We start from the raw sequence: 27,213 nt of genomic DNA on the forward strand, positions 1-27,213 counted from the left end.
CTGTACTCGGCGTATTTGATCGCTTTCTGTGGCCTCGGGGTCAGCATTTTTATGTCATGCTGCTTCCGCCTAGGGAAAGTGCTTACGCCCGGGTGAAGTTTCTGATGCAGGAATGCTCTGTGGGGAGTTTATTTTGTGCTTGTCCTCTGTGTGGCTGTCCTTGCTTAACACTTCCTAAATTTCAGCATTTAAACTAAATGAATGAGGGACATATGTTTTGAAAATGACTTCTGTTCAAGATGATCAGTGATATTTTCACTATATTTGCTATGTAGTACTACGCAAGTTATTTCTTAATTTCTTGTCACAACGTGTGTGCCACTCCTCCGCAGCTAATCTCTTGAAAATGCTCACATTTAAGATTAAAGGGTCACTCGTACTGATTTTACTTTTTTTTTTTTTTTTACAGGTTTTTGGTAAAATACTACATATGTGAAGAAAATAGTATAAAGTATTTTGTGGCTCCAGACGAAGCTGCATCTAGTCTCATAAATTGTCTCCAGTGATGTCACTCAGTGGCTAGGTTGCATTGTGGGAAATGTAGGTGACAGTTTTTGAAAACCAGTCCACTGGTCTAGTGCTAGCACAATTTATAACAACAAAGAGAATTATCATAGAGAGATGATACAGGATAACCAGAGATCTCATCTTTTTTTTTATTTCACTCATTCTTCTTACTTTTCAAAACATGCTGCCTACATTACCCACTATGCAACTTTGCCACTGGGTGACATCACTGAGGGCAATTCAATTCAGCTTCATCTAGGACCACAAAAGTTTGTTTTTCACATGTGTAGCAGGACTCCCCAGGACCTGTAAAAAAATACTTCAGTGTGTAAAATTGGTGGAGTTACCCTTTAAATTACTCCTCAGTATACCAGAAATGATAGAAATGTGCATTGATTGAAGCGAGCACTGCAATAACACTGAAGTAATTCCATCTATTTGGGAAGTTAACCAGTGGAAAATTCCTTAGTTTGCAGAACTCCAAACTTGGCAGCATCCCAGGAAGTCATTTAAGACTCGAAACAACCCGCTGAGATTAGAGCCACTTATTTTGAAAATGAAAAATGGATGAGAACCATTTGGCACATTGTCTGCCCTGCTTAGATGATAATCGTGAAAACGCAGACGAGTATGTGTGCGTTCATTCATGAAGCAGACAGCTTAATCTATATAAGACTCCTGTGACAGTGTTGTTCTGTCTGTCTGTGCCGTCACTGGTGCACGTTCACCCCTCTGATGCTTTTGTGCTGGAGTGCTGCAGACAGGACAACCTGAACACCCCCGTCTTGTCCTTTCCTCTCTTATGCAAGCGTTTTTTTTTCATCTCCCCGTGCCCCCCTGCTCTCTCCTCTGACTGGCTCAGACATTTTACACAGACTGTAGGTCATTCACCTTGTGCCAAGGGAAAGTGCGGCTGAAAAGGTGGAGGGCATGCCAGTTGCACTGTACCACACCAGGCCAGCTGGGGTGAGTGCCGGCCATTCACGAGGGGTCTCAGTCGGTTATCCACAATCTGCTCATTGCCTCTTAAGCAATGGTCACTGTCAACAAAATGAGACTTTCCTCTCACCACTCAGTGTTGGCCTTGACTGTTTGGTCCTTTGAAATACAACAGCTGGATCATTTTTTCCGAGCTTGGTCTAGTTTTTATACACTGAAAGGTCACTCACTTGCTGTTTAAGGATAAGTACATCCAAAAATAAAGATTCTCTGTTTTTCTACGCGCCCTGATGGAACTTTTCTAAACACATTTCTAAAGCACAACAGCATTGCAATCTTATATTATATGGGGATTTGTTTTAAAACGCTGAAGGGGAAAAAAAACAAACAAAAAAACACAAAACAAGCAAAATAGCTCCATACAGCTTGTCCAGCCCTTTTGGAAGCCCCTAGATCCCAAAGTGATTTGAAAAAACTTTATTTACACCCTTTGCCTGCTGTTGAGCTCAAGTGCTCACTTCAGATTTTGTGTGCGAATATTTAAAAAAAAACAGTCAGTTAAGGATCTTGGGGCCTGCAGAGACTTGGATTACATTGGACAAGCTATACAGAGCCATTTTGTGTGTTTTTTTTTTTTTTTTAAACTTGTTCTTCACTTTTTGAAACAAGTCCCCATCTACGTACTTAAGTTGTTTAGGTGAATGCTGCATCCGTGTTTTGCTGTGAAGCCCATAAATGTTTTGTGGACGAGCGACTTTGTATCTGCATGGGGGTGGGTGTAGAAAGACAGCATGTCATTTTCTGGTGAAGTTATCCTTTGAATAATCCATTTTATTAACTGCCCTAAATACTAATCCTTTATCTGAAGTTAATCAAAAAATTGTAGCATAATGTTTATTAAAATTACACATGCTGAGGTTTTTAAGTGTATGAACAACAGCACAATGATTAGTTTCCATATTGTTTGAAATGATGCCAACTTCAAGTTTCAAGTGTGAAGACCTCTTACTTTAATGATGTCGATTTTGCGGTGAACTTATCCTTTGAGGGCTTCTGAAAAGCCATTTCGATGAATTGGTGGAACAATTCATCAGACAGTCTCTGCACATGAGAGATTTATAATTTGATGTAAAACAGGCGTCTGCTAAAAAGCATCAGCATGAATTTTGTTAACTTGGAGTTGTGGGTTTGTGTTGTGTGTTTTTGTGGATTGCCTCGTTTCACAGCAAGTTTGATTTTATTCGTTCCTTGGGGTTCTCTGAAAATGGCAGCTCAGAACAGATGACACTCATTATCCCTCAGCCCTGCTCTGACAATGTGATGGGGCTGTCTGTTGAGCTCATGATTGGGCCTTTAAGTAACACTTAAGCAGATGCTTTTCTTTTATCATGGTATTCAGGTTGCATAGCCGAGCCCACGCTGGGTGTTTTTTTTACATTACAGGACCCCTGCCACTTCTCTCTCCGCAGGGTTCAGGTGATTAGGGAACCGATCTATTGGCACGATCTCGGTGCGTTAGCCGGAACAATATGTTTGTTGTCAGAGCTAAGTAATAACTAATCTTGCATTACATTAATACCAAGTCTGAGTACGGAGCCTGAGTTACAACAAATGCTTTGTGAGAGCTCATTTAAACGGCACAAAAGATGCCCAATTAGCCTGCCTTAATGAACAGCTTAACAGTCACTTCTTCATTATTCACAGTTTGCTTTTTCTACATAATTCATCGCCGCTACGTCGCTGTTCATTTGGAAGAATTGTTTTTCTGTTCTTCTCCACCTGTGGTGAATACTTAAGATGTTTTTTCTTCAGCTGTTATTTGTGGAAAGTGGTGAGGGTTGAAGATATCTTCCAGATTTAGTCATCCACAAGATAGTTTGCACTTTTTTTTTCGACATGTGTTCTGAGAAAAACCATCTCTTTCCTCACACCAGTCTTCTGTCTCAACCAAAAATATGAATAATTAGTCTGGACAGTCAAAATACATTTTGTCAGCGGTGAAACCCGATGAATTATTCATACATGTAAGGAGCTCTGATACCATGTACCGTTGACATACAAAAACAAAAAGACAAATGGCTGGCGAGCTGGTGAGTCAGTACAGGGAGTTCGACTGGCAGTAGGGTATATCAGTAATCAGTGGCAGGGATGAGCAGGGAAATCCAATCTGCTAATGGGCTTGATGGAGTGTGAAATGTTAAAGGAGAGGCAGCCTCTTGCTGTGTGCCCTTTGCATCTGAAGCATTTTGTCAATAACAAGAGTGAAGCTGCGGTGTGGTGACAGTAACTCTGTCTTGATCTCAGCTGTTGGCTGATTAGACTTCAAGTGTTTATTGGAAAATAATTACCTGAATCTCAGGCAGTAGCTTGAGACTCTGCCAAAATCTCTCTCCTAATTATTCCTTAGTTAACTTTTTGAAATGAGCAGAGTGCAGATAAGTAGATTTTTCCCCCTCTTTCACCTTGAGCTCAAATTGCAGTTTTAGGAAATGTCAAGGTAAGCATTTGCTGAAGAAATAACAGCTGGTGTTGTTTTTTTTTTTGTTGTTTTTTTACAGAAGAGAGGTAGCATATTTACACGACAACAGGCCTGCATAATGCAATTCATCTTTTTCTTCTTCTTCTTTTTTATCTCCATATTCATGTTTCACAGACTTTGCTACTTTTTTCCATGGTGTGTTTGCAGAGACAGCGGCTGCACTGGCCAGCATGTGGCAGAATGAAACCTGAAAAGTGATACTTACACTGTCATCAGTTGCTAATCATCTTAACGTAATACACTATTGGCCTCTATTGGAATTCAAATGCAGCGTTTGTTTCCAAACACAGGCTGTGAAAGGCGGTGCCAGGGTATTGTGATGCATTCCAGGCTTACATATTGGCCAGGCTTTCTCATCCCTCATCATTAGGTCCTGTATAGGCTGTCGTCGACGTCTCTATGAGCACAGTGAGGAGCAAACTGTGGTCTCACAGTGGAGCTGGCCTGCTAAATATAGGCTGGTGTTAAAGTCTGTTTAGGCTTAGTATTGATGTTTGTGCAGGTTTCAGTGGCAGATGTCGTGGTCTGGTGTTCAGGGAAGGAGATTTATGGGAATAGTCGTGCAGTATTTGACACCAGAGGTCGAAGCGAGGGCATTACACGAATCAATGGGATTAATTTGATTGAGATCTTGTGTGTAATCTGACTGGATACGCTGATTGATGGGGGCAGTCTGAGATGAGAAGGATTATGATGGTTTAGATTAATAAAAAAAAAAAATCACTGACAATGGGAGGGCTTTGGACTATCACATTAATATGTTCAACATTTAATCAGAAATCTCATCTTTATTCTCTTGTATGTGTATATGTATAGATTTGCACTTCATGTTAAAACCCTTCCTTCCATTGATGTGTCTGTCTAAAAAGGGACTAAACAAGAACATCTTAAAAAACATCATGATTACCTATCTATTCTGCACAGATATTAATATTATAGCTGCAGCTGTTGTCATTTAGGTAATGAATAATGTTTGGAAAGAGATGCAGCACTGCACTCTACAGTGATCACTTGCCATCTGCCACATTCACTGGGCTTTAATCTACAGTACAACACATGAGCCTCTCCGTGTTTGTTCTTCATATCATCACAGCGCTCTCGATGAGTTTATCACCTTTCTCCATAGCCTGTCCTCAATCCAAGCCCAGAATTGTGTACAAAAGATTCTTAAAACCGTGTGTCTGTGGATAATTAAAGCCAGGAGACAAGGGGATTAATTCACAATCCCTGTGAGTCTTTCCATAAACCTGCAACAGCGTCTCCAGGACGACTGCTGCGCCTGGGGGAAATGAGTCCCTAATGCCGCCAGGCTGTGCATTTGCTCACTTCAATCTCCACTGTTCTCTGAGAACAATGACACTGCGGATTAACCGGCCTGTCTCAGGCACAGTGGTGGATGATTGGGCAGAGAGCGCAGCCTTCTGTGAACCTCATGGGGGTGGGAGGAAAACCTGAACCTCGTTATTTGGTCACGGCCTGCACATAACACTTCTAAGACGTGCAAATTGACTCTATATGTGAAAACAAACATCCTTGAATTACTCTGGATTTTCCTCAGTTGGTCAGGGTGAAAAAGAGTTTCATAGAATTGTTTTGAATAGTTTCTCAGCGCATTTGACAGCAACTTGTAATTCATTGTCCGTGCACTGCCTGTTCTTCTCAGTGCTAAGCCAGTTCTGGGAAATCATATAAAAATGTGACGATAAAAGAGAAAAATGTCCTTTCTGTTGTCAGCCTATCCGTCCTATACTGCACGACATCTGGTAGCTTCCCCTTATCTCTGCTGTTTTTGGCAGCGCCTGTCAGCGTGCGTGCTGATTCTGAGTTGTCTGTTTTGTGTCTAAGGGATTTGGAGTGAACTAGTGTTTTTTTTTTTTTTTTTTTTTTTGCGAGCACAAATTAGAGGATCCCTGTGACCTCTGGAATTCAAACCTGTCCTCTGTGCGTGCCCCATCTCGCTAGCAGTGATCTACACCTTCTCTTATTGCTGTCATTAGCCTCTAATCCCAAACACAGTCATTCTGCTGTGCATCCTCCACGACCTGCAGGGTGGAAGACTGGCCTGAATGTACCGAAGCCAACTCCACATTGTTTCAATAATACTCCTCTGGTGAATAGGGAATGTGAGCCAAGTGTTTTTTTTTGTCTTTGTCTCTATTGTGCGTCTCATCTTCTTTTTCTGTTGCCTTAGACCTCTGTCAAACTTTTGTGTGAGTGCAGGAGATAAAAGACGTTCCTTGTGGATGTTTTTGTTGCAGAAAAGAAAAGAAAGAATCTATGAGCTGTCTGGGAGTTAAATAGAATCATGTTTATCTGCTCATGATGGATTTTTTTGTGTGTTTTACAGTAAGGGTGGCATGTGTCGAGTTGAAGATTTACAGATTCAAACGTCTGACAAACACAACCTCTGTAAATCACTCCCATTAACTCTACAGCTTAGCGGTTCTCCCGGCTTCTTGGTCTCCCCCCACCGCACTAACCTCCAAACACAGATCCAGAAGGCTGTCATTTTCTTTCTGCTGCACATCTGCCTTCCCTATTCAGAGTTGCGGTTGTTTCCTCATCTCTCCTCTTCCCTTCCTTTCCCCTCTCGTTATCATCCCCTGTTCAAACACCGATTACAGTGCCACCCCTCTCCCCCCTTGCTTCACCCCCAACATCCCCACCCTCTCCCCCCAACTTCTGCATACAAGCCGGGCCATAAATTCTAGAGACGTGCTGGTGTTAAAAGCCTGTAAAACTGAGCGCCCTGTCTCTAAGAGGCCTCCTAGCTTATTCTCCACAGAAATGGGGCATTTAGTAAGGAATCCTATAAAGCACATTCCTCATAAAGTGGGTCTGTTTGGTTATTTTTCCCTCACCGTGGCCTCATTAAAGAGCTATTACTTGTTCAAGGTGCCCCATGTTACTCCATTTAGACAGTGTCAGTGTCATATCTGATAGCTTTCAGTAACTTAGCACACCACAGCACACAGTGTGAGCTCTTTTGTTTGGTAACATCTGCATTGAAGATGGCTCATTAATCATGTGGGGTTTCTGAGTTCAAACTCTCCTTTCATCGCTTGAACCTTCACAAGCCTCATGCGATATATTGCTTACATTTCCATCCTATAATTTGGAGTCCACAGAAGGCAGTGTTCCTGTTATCCTAACAGATCACAAATCTATTTATATATGACTACAAGGAAACAGGCCCAAGAAAGAAATTGAGTTATATTTTTGTGTGCGTGTGTGTGTGTGTTACATGCTTTAGGCCTTCTTCAAGTGCTTTTACAGGGCCTCCATGCATCCTACTCAGTCTGAGCGGCAGGAAATGCTTGAGGCAACTAGGAGGTTCAGACTTGATGCTCTGTGTTGTCGAGTTGCCTTCCAGCCGTCTGACATGTGCCACCTCTGTTTGTCTGTTTCAGTTGCCTTTCTGGGAGACATTGCTCTGGACGAGGAGGATATGCGATCCTTTAAAGTGGACAGAGTGATAGATTTGGCTCAGAGGACCGTCTACACTGTTAATCACACAGATACAGGTAACAACAAAAGAAACCACTGCTTTCAGGATTATAGCTTAAGGAGAAAAGTCTTCATCAGTGCTCAAAGGCAGAGAGTTTTGGCCTGTCACTTCAGATAAAAAAATGCAACAAAAAATCCGTAAATTAACATAGTGGAGGAAGAATAACTCTTCTTGCAAACATTTTCATTTTACTCTGTGAAACTGTCAAACCACTCATGCTCTCAGCAGCAGCACCTGTCAGATATCAGCTCTGTTTTTTTTTTTTTTATTAGCTCTCTTCAAATGTTTTCGCCTGCAATTGCCATGTTATCACTACACATTGCTACACCTGTATTACCATGTTCAACAGTAATTGCCAGGCTTTGTCAGGTTAAACATTCTTCTTAAAATGAAAAGCAGTATTTAAGCAGCAGCTGTGAGTCAGCAGAGACCAATAGGCCTCACAATCCTATAAACTATAGGTGAGCATGAACCAACAAGTATGTGCAAGTTGCTGTTGGTTCTTGAATGTTGTCAGTTTGCTGTTGTTCACTCAACATAATGAGAATAAGAAACACGTTGCCCGATTAAATACACATTTCACCGTCTCTTAGATTCGATTTTTTAGACTAAATAGTGACTCTCGGGGGCATGGAGTTTGCCCTAAACTGCAACAGAGACAGACTGTGTGTAGACTCACCTCTCTGGATTGCCATTTGTACACTTGAGCAGATTAGTCACTGCATGTCTAATTGTTGTGTAGTGGAAAAGTCCAAAATGAGAAACACTGTGAAGTTGCACAAGTTCTTTAAAGGTGCAATTTGTAAGACAGGACAGGAACTTTGGACCAGAACTGGCTGGTTAGCATGCTAACATCAGTATGTCTGCACCCCAAACCCATAATGTCATAATGTAAAAAAAAATATTTGTCCTCATTGTAGTTATTTTGTGAATATATTCAACTAAAATTCTTACATGTTGCACCTTTTTTAAAAAACACATAAAACATGGATACAACTAGGCTTGGTGATCTGGCTGAAAAACAATATTCTATTTAATATCTATATATCTATTTAATCCCAATATTGAAACCTGACACAACAAATCACATTTAAAATGCTCTGTAGACTATAGCTAGCCTAAAAATGTCTCCATTTGCACTATTAAAGCACAGTCTTGAATCATTACTATGATTATTTTTTTGAAAATATTTTAAAGAAATTAGCAGCTATTCACTAACTGTTTACTGGAGAATAGAGTGTAATCATTAAATGATGTTGGTTTAAATTTTGATACCTTCTGGTAGTTGATGTGGTATTTTTGGGGTAATTTCAAGGAAATTTCAAGTATGTTGCAAGGTACTACTCACCATGACATTTCCAAACCTATGAAATGAAGTGTACTTTTGTCTGAACACAACACCTTTCAAGTTTGATCAATCACACCCACCCATAGTCACAGCATCTTCTCACAGTAGTTAAGTCACCTGTCACTTCACTGGTGTGGATCCTAATTAGTAGTAACCTTTGCATATTACTGTTTGCCTTATGGGGTCATGTTTTGTGTCAACAAATTCAATTGCAGCAGCTGTATACTTACATGCTACAGGTGTCGTATCCAAACTGTTGTCTCCCCTACATTAATCAAAGAGCAGAGCCATTTGGTAAGAAGATAAGTAAGATGAACACAAAAATGATAAAACCCTTTGACCTACAAACTTTCCCTGTCTCACTATGACTGAAGGCGGTAGATGTAATCATGTTATTGTAATTAACACATCTTCCACAAGTTTTGTCTCCCCAGCACTTCGTCTTATCAGTTAACTGAGCAGATTTGGCCGTTATCAGACATTTCCTCAACACATGCATAAGTGTACGTGCTAATTGATCTCACCAGGCTGCAAAGATTTACTCCTGCAGACTGAAATTCGACAGAACACATTGTTCCATGGAATTCAAAACAAAAAAACTTGCCATAAACTATAAATCAAATTAAGCGAGAAAGGATGCAGGCTCATAGTGTCACAGCTTCAACTTTAGTTATGGAACAAAAACCCAGAAACCAGATACTTAAGAAAAACTTATTGTGAGACAAGTACATTTCACCATATGGACTTCATCTGCCTCATGTGATGTCTCAAAATAAGTTCTTTAGACTACAAGTGTTACTGATTCCCTTTTCTTTATACTAATGAATATGTAGGTGGCAGAAATCCCTACTCTGTTTGTGCAGCTATCACATTAAACCCTACCATGGATTGAGGTCAGCATGTTAATTAATTGTTTTAATGAATGTTGAATTAATCATTTAATAACGCCTAACAGGGACATGCATCAGTGTACCTTGGGAATTCTGCAGGGTTTCATTAAAATGAAACCTAGCCAACTTCCGCACCTTCACCCAAATATGACAAACGGATTGAAATCAGCTGCTAGAGTCTTTATATGGAAGAAACCTGCAGCCTGTGAAAGCACATTTAAGTTTTCTATTCCTATCCTACCAATGTGAAAGAGTAAGAAGGAACAATATAAAGTTGCAGCAGCACATTGTCATTTTATTTAAATGTTCATCGTATTAATTCTCTCCAACAACCAGTAAATTCATTATGTGCATAAACTGTATCTAAAGGTCTTTCTCAGTGATTGTCAGTTTGCTGAAGACTGCTGAAGATTTCTCTCTGACACACATTTGCTGACCCTCCTCCTTATAAGGAAAATATTCTACTTTTGAAAAAAGTTATATGTTTATATTATGATGTAATTTGGCCTGCATGATAAAACGTCAATTCACTTCCTCTCAAAGGTCACACAGTCTCCAAACACTTTCCATGTAGTTCCCCCAGTTTTCTGTTGAAAAGGGATGTTGATGTTGGAAACGACACATTGACGTATCACTTTACTTCCAGATGTGTTCAGAGCCAGACGGGTACTTAATTTTTGAAGCGGATGCCAATATTAATGATACAAAATACTAGTATGGATATATTAGGCGATATAAACACAACTTTACAATGACCCCTAAAATGTGTTTATCTGGTGAACTGGAGACAAAGACATGCAAAGAAGGCAGTTTAACAATAAACTTTATTCTCTGATATGACATTAGTGCAAACATCTCTTTTTAGTAAAAAAAAGAAAACCATCAAAGAGTCTTGAATAATAATCATAAATCGCACGGTCCTCCTCCACTAATAAGAGATGAATAAATGGTGGTAACCTCATCTCCAAGTTATTTTTTATTAGTTTGGAACCTGCAGCATTTGCGCACGTTCAATTTGTGTGCCATCAGCCATGGAGACAGGCTTAGGCAATTCAGAACAAACCAAGAAACCAATGTACAACTGTACATTAGCGAAGTAGACAGCTTCTTCAAGTCATTCATGTGAGATTATTCACCATTATCTTGATTCACAATTATTCTGATAATGAAAATTCACCATATGCAACTTATGGCATCCCATCAATAGTCTAGAGTTACGATGTAAATGTTACGATGTAAATGTTAGTTTGATGGTCACGTAACAAGAACAGGTCATGAGGAGCTTTTGTCTGCTTGAATTCAGTGTCGTCAAATGACATATTATAAGGGATACCAATGTAATTGTGTCACTGGATAAAACCTTTTCATATGTTTGTCTGCATCAGTCAATAGATGAATTATAAACCAACAAAAGCACCCATAGTTTTTTAACTTTGGGAGGTAAACCTTTGTTCTACAACCGTTCAAACATGTTGTGTAAAATGTGATTACATCTAAAGAAGATTAAACAGCTGATGTTAGTTATATTTATACTTCAGTCTGTATACTATGCCTGTTCTTCAGCACAATGAAGTTCAGTAAGGGGAATGTGCTATAAGTGCTTCACATATGGATGTTTCTTATTCTAATCACCAGGTTTAGGTGGGAGCTTAATCTCCATGGTAACTCTGCGTTCATGTGTGTTTGAGTGACGTTAAGCAGGGGAAATTAATTTAAAGGATGAAAGCTTCAACTTCAGTAAAACTCATTTGCTCAAATTAGGACGAACAGTGTTATTTGAACAAATGTCTCTCTTATGTAATTTCTGAAATGAGCAATAATTATAGAGTTCCTGAATGGCATTAAACTTTGTGTAATATTCTGTAGTTAGAAAAGTAAAAGTCTCTTCTGTCATCTGAGGTGAAGCACATTTGCTCTTCATGAGAAAAACGCTCGAGAAACATTTGCTCTGTCAGACCCAGAGATGAACTGAATCATTTATGTTCTTGTTTTTGTTGCCTTGATTTGAAATCTTCAGGATCCACCAATCAGAGTAGCCAAAATAGGCAAGGTTCACGCCGCAGGAAAAGGGCAGCAACCTCCAGACCTGAACGTGTTTGGCCTGAAGGTGTCATACCCTATGTCATCAGTGGTAACTTCAGTGGTAAGTAACAGTCATCTACTGATCCTCTTCATGAGAAGATGAGGCACTCCCTGCTTTTTAACAAATAATGATCTATAATAATGAATGTTAACAAATGTTAACAACAAATCTAGTGTAGTATGCATGATCTGAAATCACTTATTCACTTAATCTTATTCACTTAATCTTTGAATGAGTAATGGTGTGCTCATGTCAAGTCAGAATGACCAGAGGAGGGACTTTCTGCCTGGGAAAATTCAAGTGAACACCCCCTCAAGTTGGAACAACAATAGGGAAAGTCAGCAAAAGTTTTCACTTGCCGAGTTAACATCATGCAGGCTCAGGATGGATGAAAGTTGGTGTCATGTTAAAAAACATTTTATGTTATGTGTTGCGTATCAATTCTTTGTTCACATGTGAGTTCTGATTATACATCTTCCATATTTGCTAGCACATATTTTTGCGGGTGTCTCCCTTTTCTTCCATTGCGCTTCCAGTTGGTAGTTTCTCCCACTAATCTTACGATTTAATAGTCATACAAATTCATGTGTGTTTCTTGGTTTCTCTGTGGGATATATGTTGTGGTACCTGGCAACCCAGCCTAAAGCAGTGGTGAGCATGTATAGATGACCCTGCAACATGTCATCAGACAAGTCCCAAGAAGAAGAACTAAGTTTCCTCTGTTGATGTGTACATTTTAGATATTGGCTTTTGATCACCCTTTGTGTGTTTTTATTGTATTAGGTTATATGAGGGCAGGGGCATTAAGTTTAGGCCATTTGCAGTTAACCCAAAAAATCTGAGGGACAGATGAATGCACCATTATTCCTAATTCCTCAAAATGAATAAAGAAATGGATAAATATACTGCTGTAACATGTCAACTTAATGTGTCAGCCTTCCATATCACAATAATTGTTCATGAGGAAATATAGGCAAAACAAAATGGCCTTGTTGTGACTTAATCTCCAGGAAGTCTCTGTCCAACTCCATGTCTCAGAGAGGTTTCCAGCTGCCTCCTTTTCCATTCATCTCCTCTTTTTTATAAAACTTTGTGTGTGTGAATGTTTTTTTTTTGTCAGCTCCACTGATCTCCCCCCCTCTCTCCTCTTATTCAGGCAGCCAGCGGGCTATATTCCGCCAAGCCATGCGGCACTGGGAGAAGCACACCTGTGTGACCTTTATTGAGAGGACGCAGGAGGAGAGCTATATTGTCTTCACCTACCGACCATGTGGGTGAGTCAGTGGGGTTTTTTAGCTCCCACATGAAGGAATGGAACAAACCTCTGTTGAGACTTTGTTATCTACAGCTAATTATTTAGCGCCTAAGCACTTTTCCTTGCCTCCTGCTCAGCAGCCTTTCACCATTGTTCATCCTCTCTGTTCGCAGTCACTGTGTGAGTTGTTATTTCAGCCCCCTGCCAGTCCTGAGGGAGACAGACATTCAATGTTTCCTAAGCCTCATCATCACACTGCATCCGTCACTGAGCACTTTGACATACATCGTGTACAAAACTGCACCCACGGGGGGACTTCCTTAGCCTTTCTGTAACCCTTTTCACCCACTGAGGTTGGTCTCAGTGTCCGCTCAGAATTTCCTCTTTAAACTGATACTCAGGGGAAGTGCCGGTTGTGGCTCTCGTTGCTAAGCGACTAGTGACAACCTTTTTGGACATGCTGGGCTTTTTTATTTGATGATGAAATGTTTACAAATCAAAGCACTTGCTGCTGTTGGGAACGCAAACCAGTGAGACCTATTAATTTGAGAATTTGAGGAAAAAGAGTTCAGAGCTGTCTGTATTACAGAGGTTCCCAGGGGACACACAAAACGAAAATGTTCCTAGTTCCCATGTTTTAACCTCACAGAGATTTCGACCACAAACTGGGTCCATTATGTCATTACACACAATATACCTCTGCCACTGATATGTATCACTCAGCACAACAGCTTAACAGAAAGCGGATGCAGCTCATGAAACTGAACTTTTTCCAACCAACTGTTGATAGCCATTTTTAGCCTGGTAACTGGCCCCTGGAGCAACAGGGATGACATTATCCAAGCAGGCGGCAGCGGTTAGCAGTGGGAACGCTTGACTCTGCTGCATATTCAGCAGGCCCCCATCTGTCCTGTGCAAAGTTCAAGGCGTGTCTCAGGAGAGCCTGGCTGGCCTCGCAGTAATTAGAGAGCGGCAGTCTGGCCCACAGGGCCGTGATGTGTGTGCCCGTCCTCCAGACTCCCACACTGAACCTTTCATGTCACGCTGCGATGGAGCGCTGCAGCTAGCCAGCTCCCACCGTCACTCTCAGCAATTGCATTGGCAGACTGATGAATGAATGTCACTGCTGTATGTGTGGGTGACGGGTCGCCTCTACGGCTCTCCTGTAAAACAGGCCAGAGGCTGTTAAGATGATGTAGTCCTCATTATGAGCATCTATATACGTGCAAACATTCTCACTTTTTTTGGCCTCCGTATTTATTTTCCACTTGGTTGTTAGTTTAATTTACTAAATAGTCTAGTCACTATATATTTGGCTTCATTAACACTGCCTCTCTTTGTCTGCTGATTCATAGGTGCTGCTCTTATGTGGGTCGTCGCGGAGGGGGCCCACAGGCCATATCCATTGGGAAAAATTGCGACAAGTTTGGCATTGTGGTTCACGAGTTGGGTCATGTGATCGGATTCTGGCATGAACACACACGACCTGACAGGGACGAACATGTCAGCATTATCAGAGACAACATTCAGCCAGGTAGGAGCACAGGTCTCTCAGCAATAATGTTGGAAAAGTCCAGTAAGAGATTAATAAATGTAAAAAAAAAAATAATAAAAAATAACATCAGTTGGGTAAACGCTCATCCTCAGCCTGCAAAAGTGTTTCTTGGTGTCTGTATTGTATCATATATTTTTCAGTCAGAGTAGAGCTGTTTTTACCTTTGACCTACATCTGTACATAAGGATGCACAGTATGACTCAGCCTCATATTTCAACTGTGCTTCTCCATTTTTTCCTTTCACAGGACAGGAGTATAACTTTTTGAAGATGGAACCGGGGGAGGTGGACTCTTTGGGAGAAGTCTATGACTTCGACAGCATCATGCACTATGCCAGGAATACATTCTCCAGGTAGGAGCCAAGCCAAGTTCCACGCCATAAGCTCCAGACATGAAGTCTTAGATCAAGTCAGACCCAGCTGTTTCCCACTATGTTGCAACCCTTTAACCCAACCCCTTGTTTTCCATCTCTGCTCACAGGGATTTTATATAGATCTGTAACGCACCAGCTCTGTGACCACAAGCTGCTGCTGAGTAATGTGGCAGGATTCCCAAAAAAGAAAGAATGAAACTCTTAATTCTCCACAATAATACACCAGTAGAAACATGTAGCTTGAGGGCGTCAAGCATAGAAAAGGCTCACTGTTCCTTGAATATCTGTCTTGTAGCTGGATTGTTTCCTTACTGTTTGTGTTTAAGCACAAAGAGATAGAAACTGGGTTCTTGGGGAAAAAGTGGGTATCTCGTGGATATTTATAAAGTAGCTCCTACAAAAGCTTCTATTTTGAACTGAGGACTCTCCTCCTCTTGACCAAGTTTCTTTTGGCTGGCCTTTTTTTTCAACAGTCAGTGCTCATATTGTATTGGGCTTTAGGGAGACTACAGGGAGCATTAATGTGATTTATGTAATATTTGGACAAGATTTAATTTCTTGGTGGTGTATTGAGAATACACTTGTGTGAGGTAACTTGTGGCAAGAAACCTGACGTGTCCGCTTCTATTTAGCCTCACCCCTTTAAACTTGGAGTGGATCAGAGTAGATCTGGCAGTTTCACATTAAGCTGAGCTGTTTCTTAACAGATTTTACCTGTTCTGGCATCCAAAACAGGATCAGTTACACTTTTCGCTCTCATTCTGGTTTTTGCAGCATTAGCATTATGGCAGGAGGAACACAAGCTCTGAACAGTGATTCAAATCCAATGTCTCTAAAGGTTACTTAAATGATTCGTATAATTTTTTTCTGTAAAGTGAAAGCCAAATCCTGGTAGCCATAGTAAAAATGCCAGCTCCTTCCCACAGCCTGTTCAAATTAAGACTTGTCTCCTCGGTTCCTGCTGCTTTTGCAACACCAGCAGACCCAGTAAAGCAGCACCGGTCCTGGAGCCCCCAAACAGTAGCCCTGCCTCATCACAACACATTTCTGCAGACCACTTTCAAGGTTATGTGAAGCCTCTCGTAAAAAAGCTGTGGTTTCATACTATGAATCACCTCATTGTGGCACTAAAGGCCCTTTGAGGAGGCTTTGATGATTGGTATCATGATGTTCACTACTACTACTACTACTACTACTCCTACTACTCCTACTACTACTACTACTACTACTACAGGGACACATTTGTCTGCTGCAAAGCTTTTTAGGACTTTCATATCTCTGGTATTAAAATACACACAATCATTTGCACTCCAAGCACAATTTAGGTCAACCACTAATAATCACCTACATAGGGTAAAGAATGTGAGTGGAAGTTTTATTGGCTCAGTTAATGTTTCCTTCACATATGAAGTTCTGCTGACTTTCTCATGCTCCCTTCTCAGTTAATAGATTCACTCTGGATTTGTGTATCTTAGACTTCAGATTGCTGATCAACTGTTAACTGATAACTCATGAGTAGAGCTGACTGATGTATTGGTTGGCTGATATTGGCCTCTCACAAATATATCAGTATGAGCTAGGCTTGGGTGATATCCAGAATTTGAATCACGATATTGTCCTGCCCAAATATTAGTGATAGACGATATCATCTTTACGTTATTGATGACAACTTAAAGTATCTGCTATTCAATTTTTAGGTGTTTTTAAAACACTGGGAATCATTTTAAATTATATACGCTCAGGGGCACTATAGTGAAATGTAGAATGGGTGCCCTGGAGTCTAGAGGTTTACAAAGTAATATCAAATTAGAACTTCAGTAAAAAGCATGAATTGCAAACAGAACAGAGTAGTCTACAATATTATGTGTAGCTAGTCTGTCACTGGTTCCCCAATTCATTAAATATCAACATGCCTGCCTCTGCTGCCATGCCAGCTCGGCGTGTATCTTTTCAAAATACAAGTATATGCTAGTATCGGCAATATATGTTGCCAGATGTGAGAAATTTTTCTGGGGAGATTATATTGCAGTAAGAGATGCTATAACCAGTTACTCATGTGCAGTTCTTAAGTCTTAAGATAGCTGATATTAAACATACAAAGATTTGCATACTCATATTATTATATACATACTACCTGTATTTACAGGTATGTGTACTGAATGCTATGGGTCGACCATGGGTGATTATATCTCAGATATCAGAATCAATGTTTTTTTTTTTAAATAAATGAATTTAAAAGTGTAATCCTTTGCAACGTGCAATCTGCAATATAACTAGTATCTAAAGTTATAGAATGAAATATAGTTGTCTAAAAGTACAATATATGCCTCCAAAATGTAGTGGATTGAAAGTATAAAGTAGTAGAAAATGGAAATACTCAAGTAAAAGTACTTGTTTCATTCCATCCCTGGTTACTAGTACCAAATTTCCAGCGAAGGTTAGTAGTTTATTGTGAAACTATATAAGTTTTGTCATGAGTGGTCTGATGACCATATTTCCTCAAATGCATTCTTCAGACGTGCAAAAAGTGTGTACACCGGCATTAATGTCGCTATAAAAATGTTTATCTGCCAAAAATCAGTGTTGCAGTCAGCACAGAAACATGGCTGAACTGTGTAGAGACAGATGAACCCAAATTTGACATTGAATTTGTTGGATGCTGGAAAATTACTGCACAGAGAAACTCCTGATTGTGAAAGCAGAACTGCGAATGTGTCATAGTAGCACTAAACTTTGTCGCCAGCTGACCTCATTCCCTACTCTGTGCTGATGCTACAGGAAGCCCCTCCAGATGTTGTGCCGGCGTCACAAGAAGGATCTTACTAGAAAAAACTCCTTGACAAACCCCGGTCAGTCTGGGCTCACGCTCTAGTCATCCTCGACTGCAGTTAATTTGAAGTGTTATTTACCAGTCGGGTGACTGTGGAGCCAAAAAAGACCTCTTGGGAGGAGTTTATTCAGAGTCAGCCTCTGAGTCATCTGTGTAATTTAAAAAGCATCACTGAGCTCATTGCCGAGTGGCTTCTCGACAACCTGTCTGTCTATGTTAAATCATTTCATAAGCTCTGACCACCAAACTTTACATGCAGTCATGTAAATATTTTGATTCCCTCCTGCTGCCGTTGCTGGACATGACCTCAGTTTTGTTTATGAAAACTGTATTTTGACCCTCCATTGCTTCGATAAGCAAAATGTTGTAATCTTTTGTGCAGCTGCAGGACAGCTCAGCAATGTTCTACCTATAGCAGGAATAGTTTTGACAGCCTTCAGTAAGCTGGAGTGGGTGTAATGTGATCTATGGTCACACATGAGTCAAAGCCTCACTCTGATATGAGAACCAGCTGTTTGTCGTCCTTTTGTTCTTACTTGACCCTTTAAGTCAGCTGTATATATACATATGTTGCTTTGTGTTCCACACATTGGCTCTCTCATGCCCTGTCTTACTCTGAGTATGGGCCTCTTCCCAAATCAACTGCCATGCTCTTGCGGCAAACAGATTCTGGGAAGCAGAGAGGGAATCTTTGTCTAAAGGGAGGCTGCTGCTGGGTGTAGGCCAATGTACAGAAATGCCTGTCTGGCCATGTGCATCCAAATTGTGGGTCGAGTATACACTTCACGCAGCAATGTTGCTCTTACTTTTTGGAGAGTTTGGTTTGAATGTTATACAGGAAAACAGGAAAATGAGGGAACCGAGAGACATAAGAGAATAACATCTGGTGTGATATAAAACATGGAACTCCTTCCACTTCATACCAACAGCTTTTCTCTCTTGTGGACTTAAAGTTTTCAGGATCATTTTGGTGACCTGCACAAAGTCTGCTGCAGCTTATAAATGAATGTTTGTGGCTGTATTTAATCTCTTTCTGGATTTCAGTCAGCTCAGCACTTAAAGACAGATCATCCATTTAAGTTGCTGTCAGTCTCAGGTCAAGATTTGAACTTAACCCCATGATCTTGTAAATTTGTGGTATGCACCACAGCCTGCTGCTGCCCTTAAGTGTGTGTTCTTGTCTGGTAATCCACCCTGTTCTGGTTTCACTCCAGCTCCGACTCTGCTTCTATCCTGATTCATGGAACTGTGTTGATCAATAAGACTGTTTAGACACGGGAGGGGAATGGCTGCCGCTGCCGGGGAATGTTTCACAGAGCTGTATTAGCAGACAAGGGGCTCCTGTTAGCTTTTCACAAGTCATTCCAAGCACTCTCTAGCGCTCTGATTGGCTGATCTACCTGTACCAGTGTCTGTCTTTGTTACCCCATTATTAGCCGGGGTGTTTGCGCCGTGTTTTACAGTAAATCACCGTGGGAAGCCAGGGCCTTTGCCGCTGGTGTTGTTCAGAAGATTTCATGGTTTGTCTTGATGTTTTGCCGTGTCTCCCGGGACAAGCAGGGCTGATCCTTGAGCTTTTTGTCTCGGGCGTGTTACCCGACCCAAAACTGTGCCTGCCCCCTCCTTTGCTCTAGAGATATTTTTCAGGACCGGTGCATGGAGCGGTGCCAACTCAAATAGAGACCTGCCAGTGTGCCCTTTGTCTGCTCTGACACTGACTGGAGTGGCGTTTTTCACCAACAGCCAGCATACAGGCTCCTGGAAGCTCACAGACAGATAGGCAGGCAGGCAAGCAGAGTCTAAACTGTTAGCTCAGGCTGCTCTGTTTGCACATGCCTGGCGTTGATAGGCATGTCACCATGGGAACGGCCAAGGAGCCAGGCCGTTGCTCGCCAATACTTAGAGAAAAATGGAGATGATAAACTAGCAAAGTGTCAAGTGAGACAGCAGCGTGGAGACTAACTGTTCTGTTCTGCTATTTCTCAAAAGCTACATAAATGCATTACCTGGTCTCTTTTTTAGAGTTTTCATTTTGGACTTTTAACAAGAAATGTGCTCACATTCAGCTTATGCAGTGTATTTTGATCACTCAGTAACTCTGGAGAAGGGCTCAAGCTCTTAGTTTGGGATCCATCTGTGGGGCAGACGTGTGTGAAGAATGAAGTCAGCATTAACTTCAAAAACAGACTGTGACCCCGACCTCAAAGGAGGCATGTGATAAGTGACAGCATCTGTCCATATGTACAATTTTAGTGGCAGATGAATAGATCTTAAGAATAAACATTTTTAAACAAAATAGAAATGATTACATAGTAGTTAGTAGTAGTAGTAGTTAGTACATAGATAGTTTTTGGCAGGCAATTTGAGTACATGAGTACATTATAGACAGAAGAGCGATCCCAGGTAAATATTAGTAGCCAATAAACTCATAAATGCTCTTCTGCTGAAACTCTATTGTGCTGTTAGTATTAGTGGCAAACTTCCAGGAACTATTAAGAGGTTTCACGATCTGCCATTGCTGTGAAGAAAAGGACCACTGGAGTGAATTGAGATTATGTGGCTCTCTCTACTCAACCTGGGGGTAGGTGAAATGCAGGCTCACAAATGAGATGCGATCTGATTGGACAACACCATCAGCGAGCTTGTCTGAGCTGGAGATAATCTTTGAGGTAACATCACAACTACTTTCCTGCAGGGATAGCAGAAGTATTTCAGTCTCTTGATATCTTAAATTCAGATTATTAAAATGCTGCGATGTAGCAAATGGTTGTTTAAACAAATCTATGTTCAACAAAGTTATGTCCACCTTTGGTTGTTCGAAGGCCATCTCAGAAGCTCTGCAGAACCGACTATGTTGCGGTAGGGTGGCACTGTACCAAAACCACCACTGAATGATTAGACTACAATGTCTCACATCGTCACCTAGTGGTTTAGTCACCTGCGTGACTAGTTTATTACATGTATAACACATTGAAATATGAAATATACCTTTAAGACATACTGGGTTGCTTGGTTTTCGAGGGGAGCAAAGTCAGACAGCACCTTGTTTTTCCTTGAGTTAGTTGAGTGGTGCTCTTGCCATGTACAGATGCCTGTAATGGAGCTCCTGTTATCTTTTGTCTCTCAACTCAAGCGTACCATCAGGGTTATGTGTGGCTGCTTGGTATGTATGGTGGTCGATAGTAGCCATGCAGGTGGGCTCTGCAAGGGGGATGAGTTGGTGATAAATGACGAACATCCTGAAAAAAACCCAGACACATGTGGCTGTGTGTTTTGGGCTAACTTCACTATCTTCTGCCAGCTCACAACGGTACATCAACTGTTACAATGCACACATTCATTGACATTTATATATGGTAGGGTGAGACTGAGGAACATAAAGCAGTTGAGATATTAAAACAGCGTAATTAAAGCAGCTGATGATTGATTTCTGTTTTAAGATAACATCACTGATATAACATACCTCATCTAGAAGTGAGGATGAGACGCTTCCTGGCTAGATATATCCTGGTTTATTTAAAGAAAAAGGGTTTGTTTTGTAAAGTGTATCACACTACAAGCAGATGCGTCATGATCATTAGTGATAACAATTTTGTACACACAGATACGGTTGTGCTTATGCTCATGCAGTAAAGCCACATCTAATTACAAGCAGCCCATTGGCATCATGTGTTTTAACTGTAAGAACCACTGATAGATTTCATTACATGTGGGTTTTACATCAGAAATCTCAGATGTATTTAAACATTTTAAAGTCACAAATGCATATTAGTTATTGGATTTCTGTTGAAGAGCTAATCTAAAGTGAACATGCCCCTCTGGTCTGACTTTTGGATAAGCTGTATTTTTCTACAAAACACCACATTAAGTTTGGCCTACTTAAGACATGGATGCTCATTTTCATCACTGTATTTAAAAGTCCCAATCTTTTAAAGAAAATAATAATGCTGACAGTGATTAAATTGCACTGATTGATGGCAAGTCACTTAATCCTCAAGCAAAGATGTTTTGTGGTGTGTGTGCATGTTGGAATAGTTATTAGGATTGTGTGCATGCTGCATGGGTTTCATGCAACATTAACATCAGTCTCTCTTGCTAAATTACAGAGGCATCTTCCTGGACACCATCCTGCCACGCTACGATGTGAACGGCGTCCGACCACCTATTGGCCAGAGAACCAGACTGAGCAAAGGGGATATCGCACAGGCACGCAAACTCTACAAATGCTCCAGTAAGACCAAAATGACAGATCCTGTCTGCTATGGGTTTTTCCGGTCTATTTTTGCATGTGTGTGCAACTCAGCCCTGAGAGAGAGGTCTGTAGGTTTTCCTGCCTTCTCTCCGTGTGGAAATAGCCAAGCATCTACTATTGATGTGGTGTGGTTCCTTGGCTACAGCGTCCGAGATTCCCAAGCTGGGAGGAGTGTAAACACTGCCCAGGGACAGGAAGTTTGTCATCGCACTTTCCCAGATAGATGCACAAAGAACAGCTGGTCTCGACGACAAAAAATTATTGTTGGGAATGATGCTCGTGTGCACACATTTGAGTATGTAAAATGTAAACTGTAAAGGAGAATTATATAAGCCTGGCACTTTTCCGAACAGCTCAATTTTTGTTTATGCTTCCAGAGAAAAAAGGCAGAGGTTTTAATGCTGTTGTAAACAGAATTTATAGCATTAACAGATGTACATTGAGTACAGCCTTCTGCTGAATAGATTTGATGTCAGACAGTTAATTGTAGGCCGGCCAGGATAGCTGAGCTGTCAGCCTTACCCTAAAGCTGAATGAATAAACATGGCGTTGGTGACCAGAGCTGGACAAGTCAACGTGGTTTTACTTCTTCATGACTATCTCTGTCTCATGAAGAAGAATCAGACTGGGTGATGTGACGCACTTTGTGGGGGTTGAGGTAGTGAGTCTCCACATGTTCTTGCGGAAAAAAAAAAATCTGCAAAAAACCATGGATCTCCCATTCACGTAGCATTCCTGAGAGTGTTTGTCATCCCCGGTGTGTTTGCCTTAGAGCTTGTTAATGGTTTGGCAAACCTCTGCCAAGCATTATTACACACAGCTAGTGGCATACGGCTGCTCTTTTTTATTGCTTACACACAAACCTCGAGGGAGACTATGAACTCAAACAGTCGAAGGGAGAGGTTTTTCCTTACCCCCGCCCAAGGTAAGGATAACGCAGAGGTAATAATAAATTCATACACAGTTCTCCGATAAAATCTACTCTCTATCATTTCCTCTCTGTCTTAATTAAACACATCTTTCCTCCACTTGGCGTGAGCCTCCATCAGTCTGTGTGTTGTGTTTGAAATCAGCCCTTGCACACTTGCACACTTAGTTTTGCCAGTCAAACTAAGGGTGGCTTTCACTGGCAACACGTACATAATGCATCACGTCCTCCAGAGGGCCGGGTTATTTATAGTGGGGCAGGTTTATTTTCAGAGGATGCTCAGAGAAAGTGTCTCACACACTCTATTCCTTTGTGTGATCGTCATCTGGAGTAGCTGGGGGAGGGAAGGGACGGGAGGGGAGGGGTGAGGCATTGGGTTGTGGGGGAATATTATCAGCAGATGTGCCTTTGAACATAAAAGAGATGCCCTTTAGTTCACATTCAATGTTATAATTCCAGCATCTGTCTCTGCAGTGAGGTTTCATGGGATTTACTTCAGAGCTGATAGCTTGAGTTAGTGGCTTAGGTGTTTTCAGGCAGAGACTAATAGGCAGTGCATCATGCTCACAGCTCGGGCATAATGCATGTGTGTGTTTTTGTGAACAGGATGTGGGGACAGTCTGCAGGACAGCAGCGGCAACTTCTCCTCTCCTGGCTTCCCCAATGGATACTCGGCCTATATGCACTGCATCTGGAGAATATCAGTCACACCAGGGGAAAAGGTATGTGGAGAGTGACTTCAGGTCAACTTCAGGATATATAAAGGATAAGTACACCCAAAAATGAAAATACAGTCATGGTCTAATCAGGCCCATGCTGATGGAAAGTCAGGTGAAGTTATAGGCCACAAAACATTTCTTGATCTTTCCAGCAAAACGCCGTTGAGGCATTCTCCTAACCAGCTGGGGACTAGTTTTAAAACATAAAAGATTATTTGAAAAATAGATAAACTGCTCCATACATCTCATCTGGCATCTATAGAAACATGAGATCCCATTAAAGATGTGCATTAAGAGTGTAAATAATCTCTTTTCTAATCAATTATGGATCTTGGGTCTTTCAAAGACTTGGATTACACCATGCTGTATGGAGTCTCCATTTATTTCAGTTGGTTTACAGAATGCTGCAATGCTGAATTTCCTAACTAAACAAATGGCGTTGGTTAACCTTTTAAGCTTAACTGGCTATTTTACTCTGACATTACTGTGTGTGAACTTTGACCGATCAGTAATCACGCTCTCTTGGTTTTTTAAGATCATTCTCAACTTCACCTCCATGGATCTGTACAGGAGTCACTTGTGTTGGTACGACCATGTGGAAATCCGAGACGGATACTGGAGGAAGGCACCACTCAAAGGTCAGTTTTGGCAGGAGAATACTGTACTGGGCTGCTAATAACCATTAATGTCATTTTGGATTAACCTGATTATTTATGGGGATTTTTTTGCTATCCTTATTCAAGACTTGTGTTCTTTCAGTATGAAAGCATGACTCATTGATTTCATGTTCAGATTTTGCCCTCACACTCAAGTGGCCCCAGCTTTCGCTTAGATTTGCTCTGCTCCCACTCAAACTGTACTGTAACTCTCAAATATATTGTTGCTTGTGCAGATTTCCTGCTCTCCAGGTTGAGCCTGTCTCCTAGCACTCAGGCACTGTTGATACATCCACTCTCAGATTTTTTGTGCAATAACGATGTCAAAATTACCAACCAATAGAATGCGAGGTGTAGTGTTAATTAATTGGAAGAATCGCTGAGTCATTGCATAGGCTTAGCTATACTTCTCAGAGATGCCAGGATGGCAAAAGAAAGATCAACAGAAAGCCACATTATTATTTTCTTGATTAATTCAAAACAATAATATGAATAATGTGTTTTGTCCAACCTGTAGTCAAAAACTCAGATATTGTCAGTTTACAATCATAAGAGCAAAGAAAAACCAAAAGGTATCGGTGAATTTATTTCTGGCCTAATCAAAGATTTTACTTTTTTAAATATGGGAAATATTATTTACAGAAAGTGTAGGATCAAGGCAGAATTTTGATGTCTGACAAGATACAAAGTGAAAGATTCAGACAGTCATAACTGGGACAACCAGTCTATGAATTTACCAAACATGAAATTTACAAAATAAAGAGAAGCCTAAGTGGTTCTTGCCTGTTTCCTGAATACTACCTCTTAGGCGCTTCTTCTTCACCAGTGTCGCCTGGTGCCTGCTCATGTGGGAACATTGTGATTTGGTGCTATATAAGAAAAATTGACCTCACTATTTCCTCTCTTCCCCTCACAGTAGTTTCCCTGGAGTAAAAGAGCTATGTAGAGCCATTTCAAAGCTTGCAGGTGTTCTGATGATCAAATCTTGGTTTTGTGTGTGTGTGTGTGTGTGTGTGTGTGTGTGTGTGTGTGTGTGTGTGTGTGTGTGTGTGTGTGTGTGTGTGTCTTCACCTGTGACCCAGGTCGTTTCTGCGGTGATAAGCTGCCTGAGCCAATCATTTCCACCGACAGCCGCCTGTGGATTGAGTTCCGCAGCAGCAGTAACTGGGTGGGAAAAGGATTCTCTGCCGTTTATGAGGGTAAGCACCCATTCAGCGACCTCCCTGAACTCCATTCCAGCACGTCGTTCAGCTGACTGAACGCATGGCCAGTCACACAACCAACAATGTGCCTAGAAGCTGCAGTAATATCCACAGTTTTTTGGCTCCCCCATTGCTGATGTGTCAGGCACTTTACGCTGCATTAATCAGATTTTGGCCAGCCTTCACATTCAGCTCCATTGTTTCCAGACCGTGCGAAGGGATGATGTGTGTATGTGTATGTGGGAGCCGGTGGTGGAGGCATTTCAGAACTAATCCACATTGCTTAAATCAGAACAGTGAGCACACGTTTTTTTTTCTCTCAGAGGCATGTGCTGATGATATTGCTATCGAGGGAGCTCAGTATTGTTTTTATTGTTTTTATTGTCACATGCAGCCATCTGTGGTGGGGAGGTGAAGAAAGACAACGGCCAGATCCAGTCCCCCAACTACCCTGATGACTACAGGCCCAACAAAGTGTGTGTGTGGAAGATTACTGTCGCTCAGGGCTACCATGTAGGCCTTACGTTCCAGTCCTTTGAGGTGAGACACCAGCTGTTTTTTTATTTAACCCAACAGAAATAATCCACCAGTGGTATTTTTGATTATTCTGATGTAGCTTGTGGGAGTGTTTCAGATGCTTCCTATCCCTGAACTCTGTACAACCCAGGCTAAGTGCTTAAGTAAGTCATTAAACAAAGCATTGAATTTATGTCAGATTAAATAAATTCACCAGATTTTACAAAATAATAATATACAAGTAACTTTCTTTTGAATATAGAATGATGAACAAAATATTTCTCAACACTCCACAACTCATTTGAACAATATAATCATTTTACTTTTGGAGATGTTTTGATAATTTCACCCAAAATAGTATTACAGTGACTACATTGTTTTTTTGGCTCATTTTGATGTTATTTCTCGGAGAATCTTCAAATGCTACATGTGGTCAAAACAACAAAATACACTTTTTCAAAAGTCATATTTATCAACCTGCCTCTCTGCTCCACCCACTCATAGTACGTTTTCACCAATGCAGTGTGCATCATGTGACGTCATGTCAGCGTCACGCATGTACAACATAAATATGCTGAAGACAAAAGCTTCCTGCTGCAAAAAGAATGAATGCTGTAACTAAGCATTTTTTTTATCAAGACTACTTTAAATAGGATCCTGTAAACTACGATCTCTGGCAGCCATCGTGACAGTCTGTTTTCATCGGGTCGAGGGTTTCTGCAGGTCCTTTGAAAATCTTAGATTGAGTTTCCTCAGTGCAGGATCAGTAAATTCTCATTTTACATTATCTTGGCTTATGTCTTAAATACAATTATGAAAGGTCTTACAAATTGATTGGGGATTGTAAGGTTAACATGGCTAAAATTAAGTTTCATTAGCTTCAGTCTCTTTAACAAAACTACAAAAAAACAACAAAAACCCAATAATAACTAATCTATGAAAGCAGCTACCATGTCCCGGCTTGGTGTGCGGGCTGATGCGACTTCCCCTCTCATAAAAAAAACAAATGGCTCTTGCACTAATAAGTTAAAATTGTATCTGTCAGTCACATTCATCTAATTGTGAAAGTTTTACACAGAAGTTCCCCAGAGTCCCTTTAAACAATGTCTTATA

General features: G+C 40.9%; 1 protein-coding gene across 2 annotated transcripts in view; it reads left to right on the forward strand.

Moving 5' to 3' along the window:
- Nucleotides 1-27,213, forward strand: part of bmp1a (bone morphogenetic protein 1a) — a 38,834-nt gene that overhangs the window by 2,105 nt on the left and 9,516 nt on the right. For both annotated transcript variants that reach the window (XM_037097085.1, XM_037097086.1), the window contains exons 2-11: nucleotides 7,396-7,509; nucleotides 11,749-11,874; nucleotides 12,971-13,088; nucleotides 14,425-14,603; nucleotides 14,871-14,976; nucleotides 21,934-22,058; nucleotides 23,614-23,729; nucleotides 24,262-24,364; nucleotides 25,465-25,581; nucleotides 25,979-26,124. In XM_037097085.1, the coding sequence (XP_036952980.1) occupies nucleotides 7,396-7,509; nucleotides 11,749-11,874; nucleotides 12,971-13,088; nucleotides 14,425-14,603; nucleotides 14,871-14,976; nucleotides 21,934-22,058; nucleotides 23,614-23,729; nucleotides 24,262-24,364; nucleotides 25,465-25,581; nucleotides 25,979-26,124 (1,250 nt within the window). The remainder of the gene's footprint in view (nucleotides 1-7,395; nucleotides 7,510-11,748; nucleotides 11,875-12,970; nucleotides 13,089-14,424; nucleotides 14,604-14,870; nucleotides 14,977-21,933; nucleotides 22,059-23,613; nucleotides 23,730-24,261; nucleotides 24,365-25,464; nucleotides 25,582-25,978; nucleotides 26,125-27,213) is intronic.

Source organism: Acanthopagrus latus, chromosome 5 (genome assembly GCF_904848185.1).
Source record: "Acanthopagrus latus isolate v.2019 chromosome 5, fAcaLat1.1, whole genome shotgun sequence".
In the NCBI taxonomy this organism is placed as follows: domain Eukaryota; kingdom Metazoa; phylum Chordata; class Actinopteri; order Spariformes; family Sparidae; genus Acanthopagrus; species Acanthopagrus latus.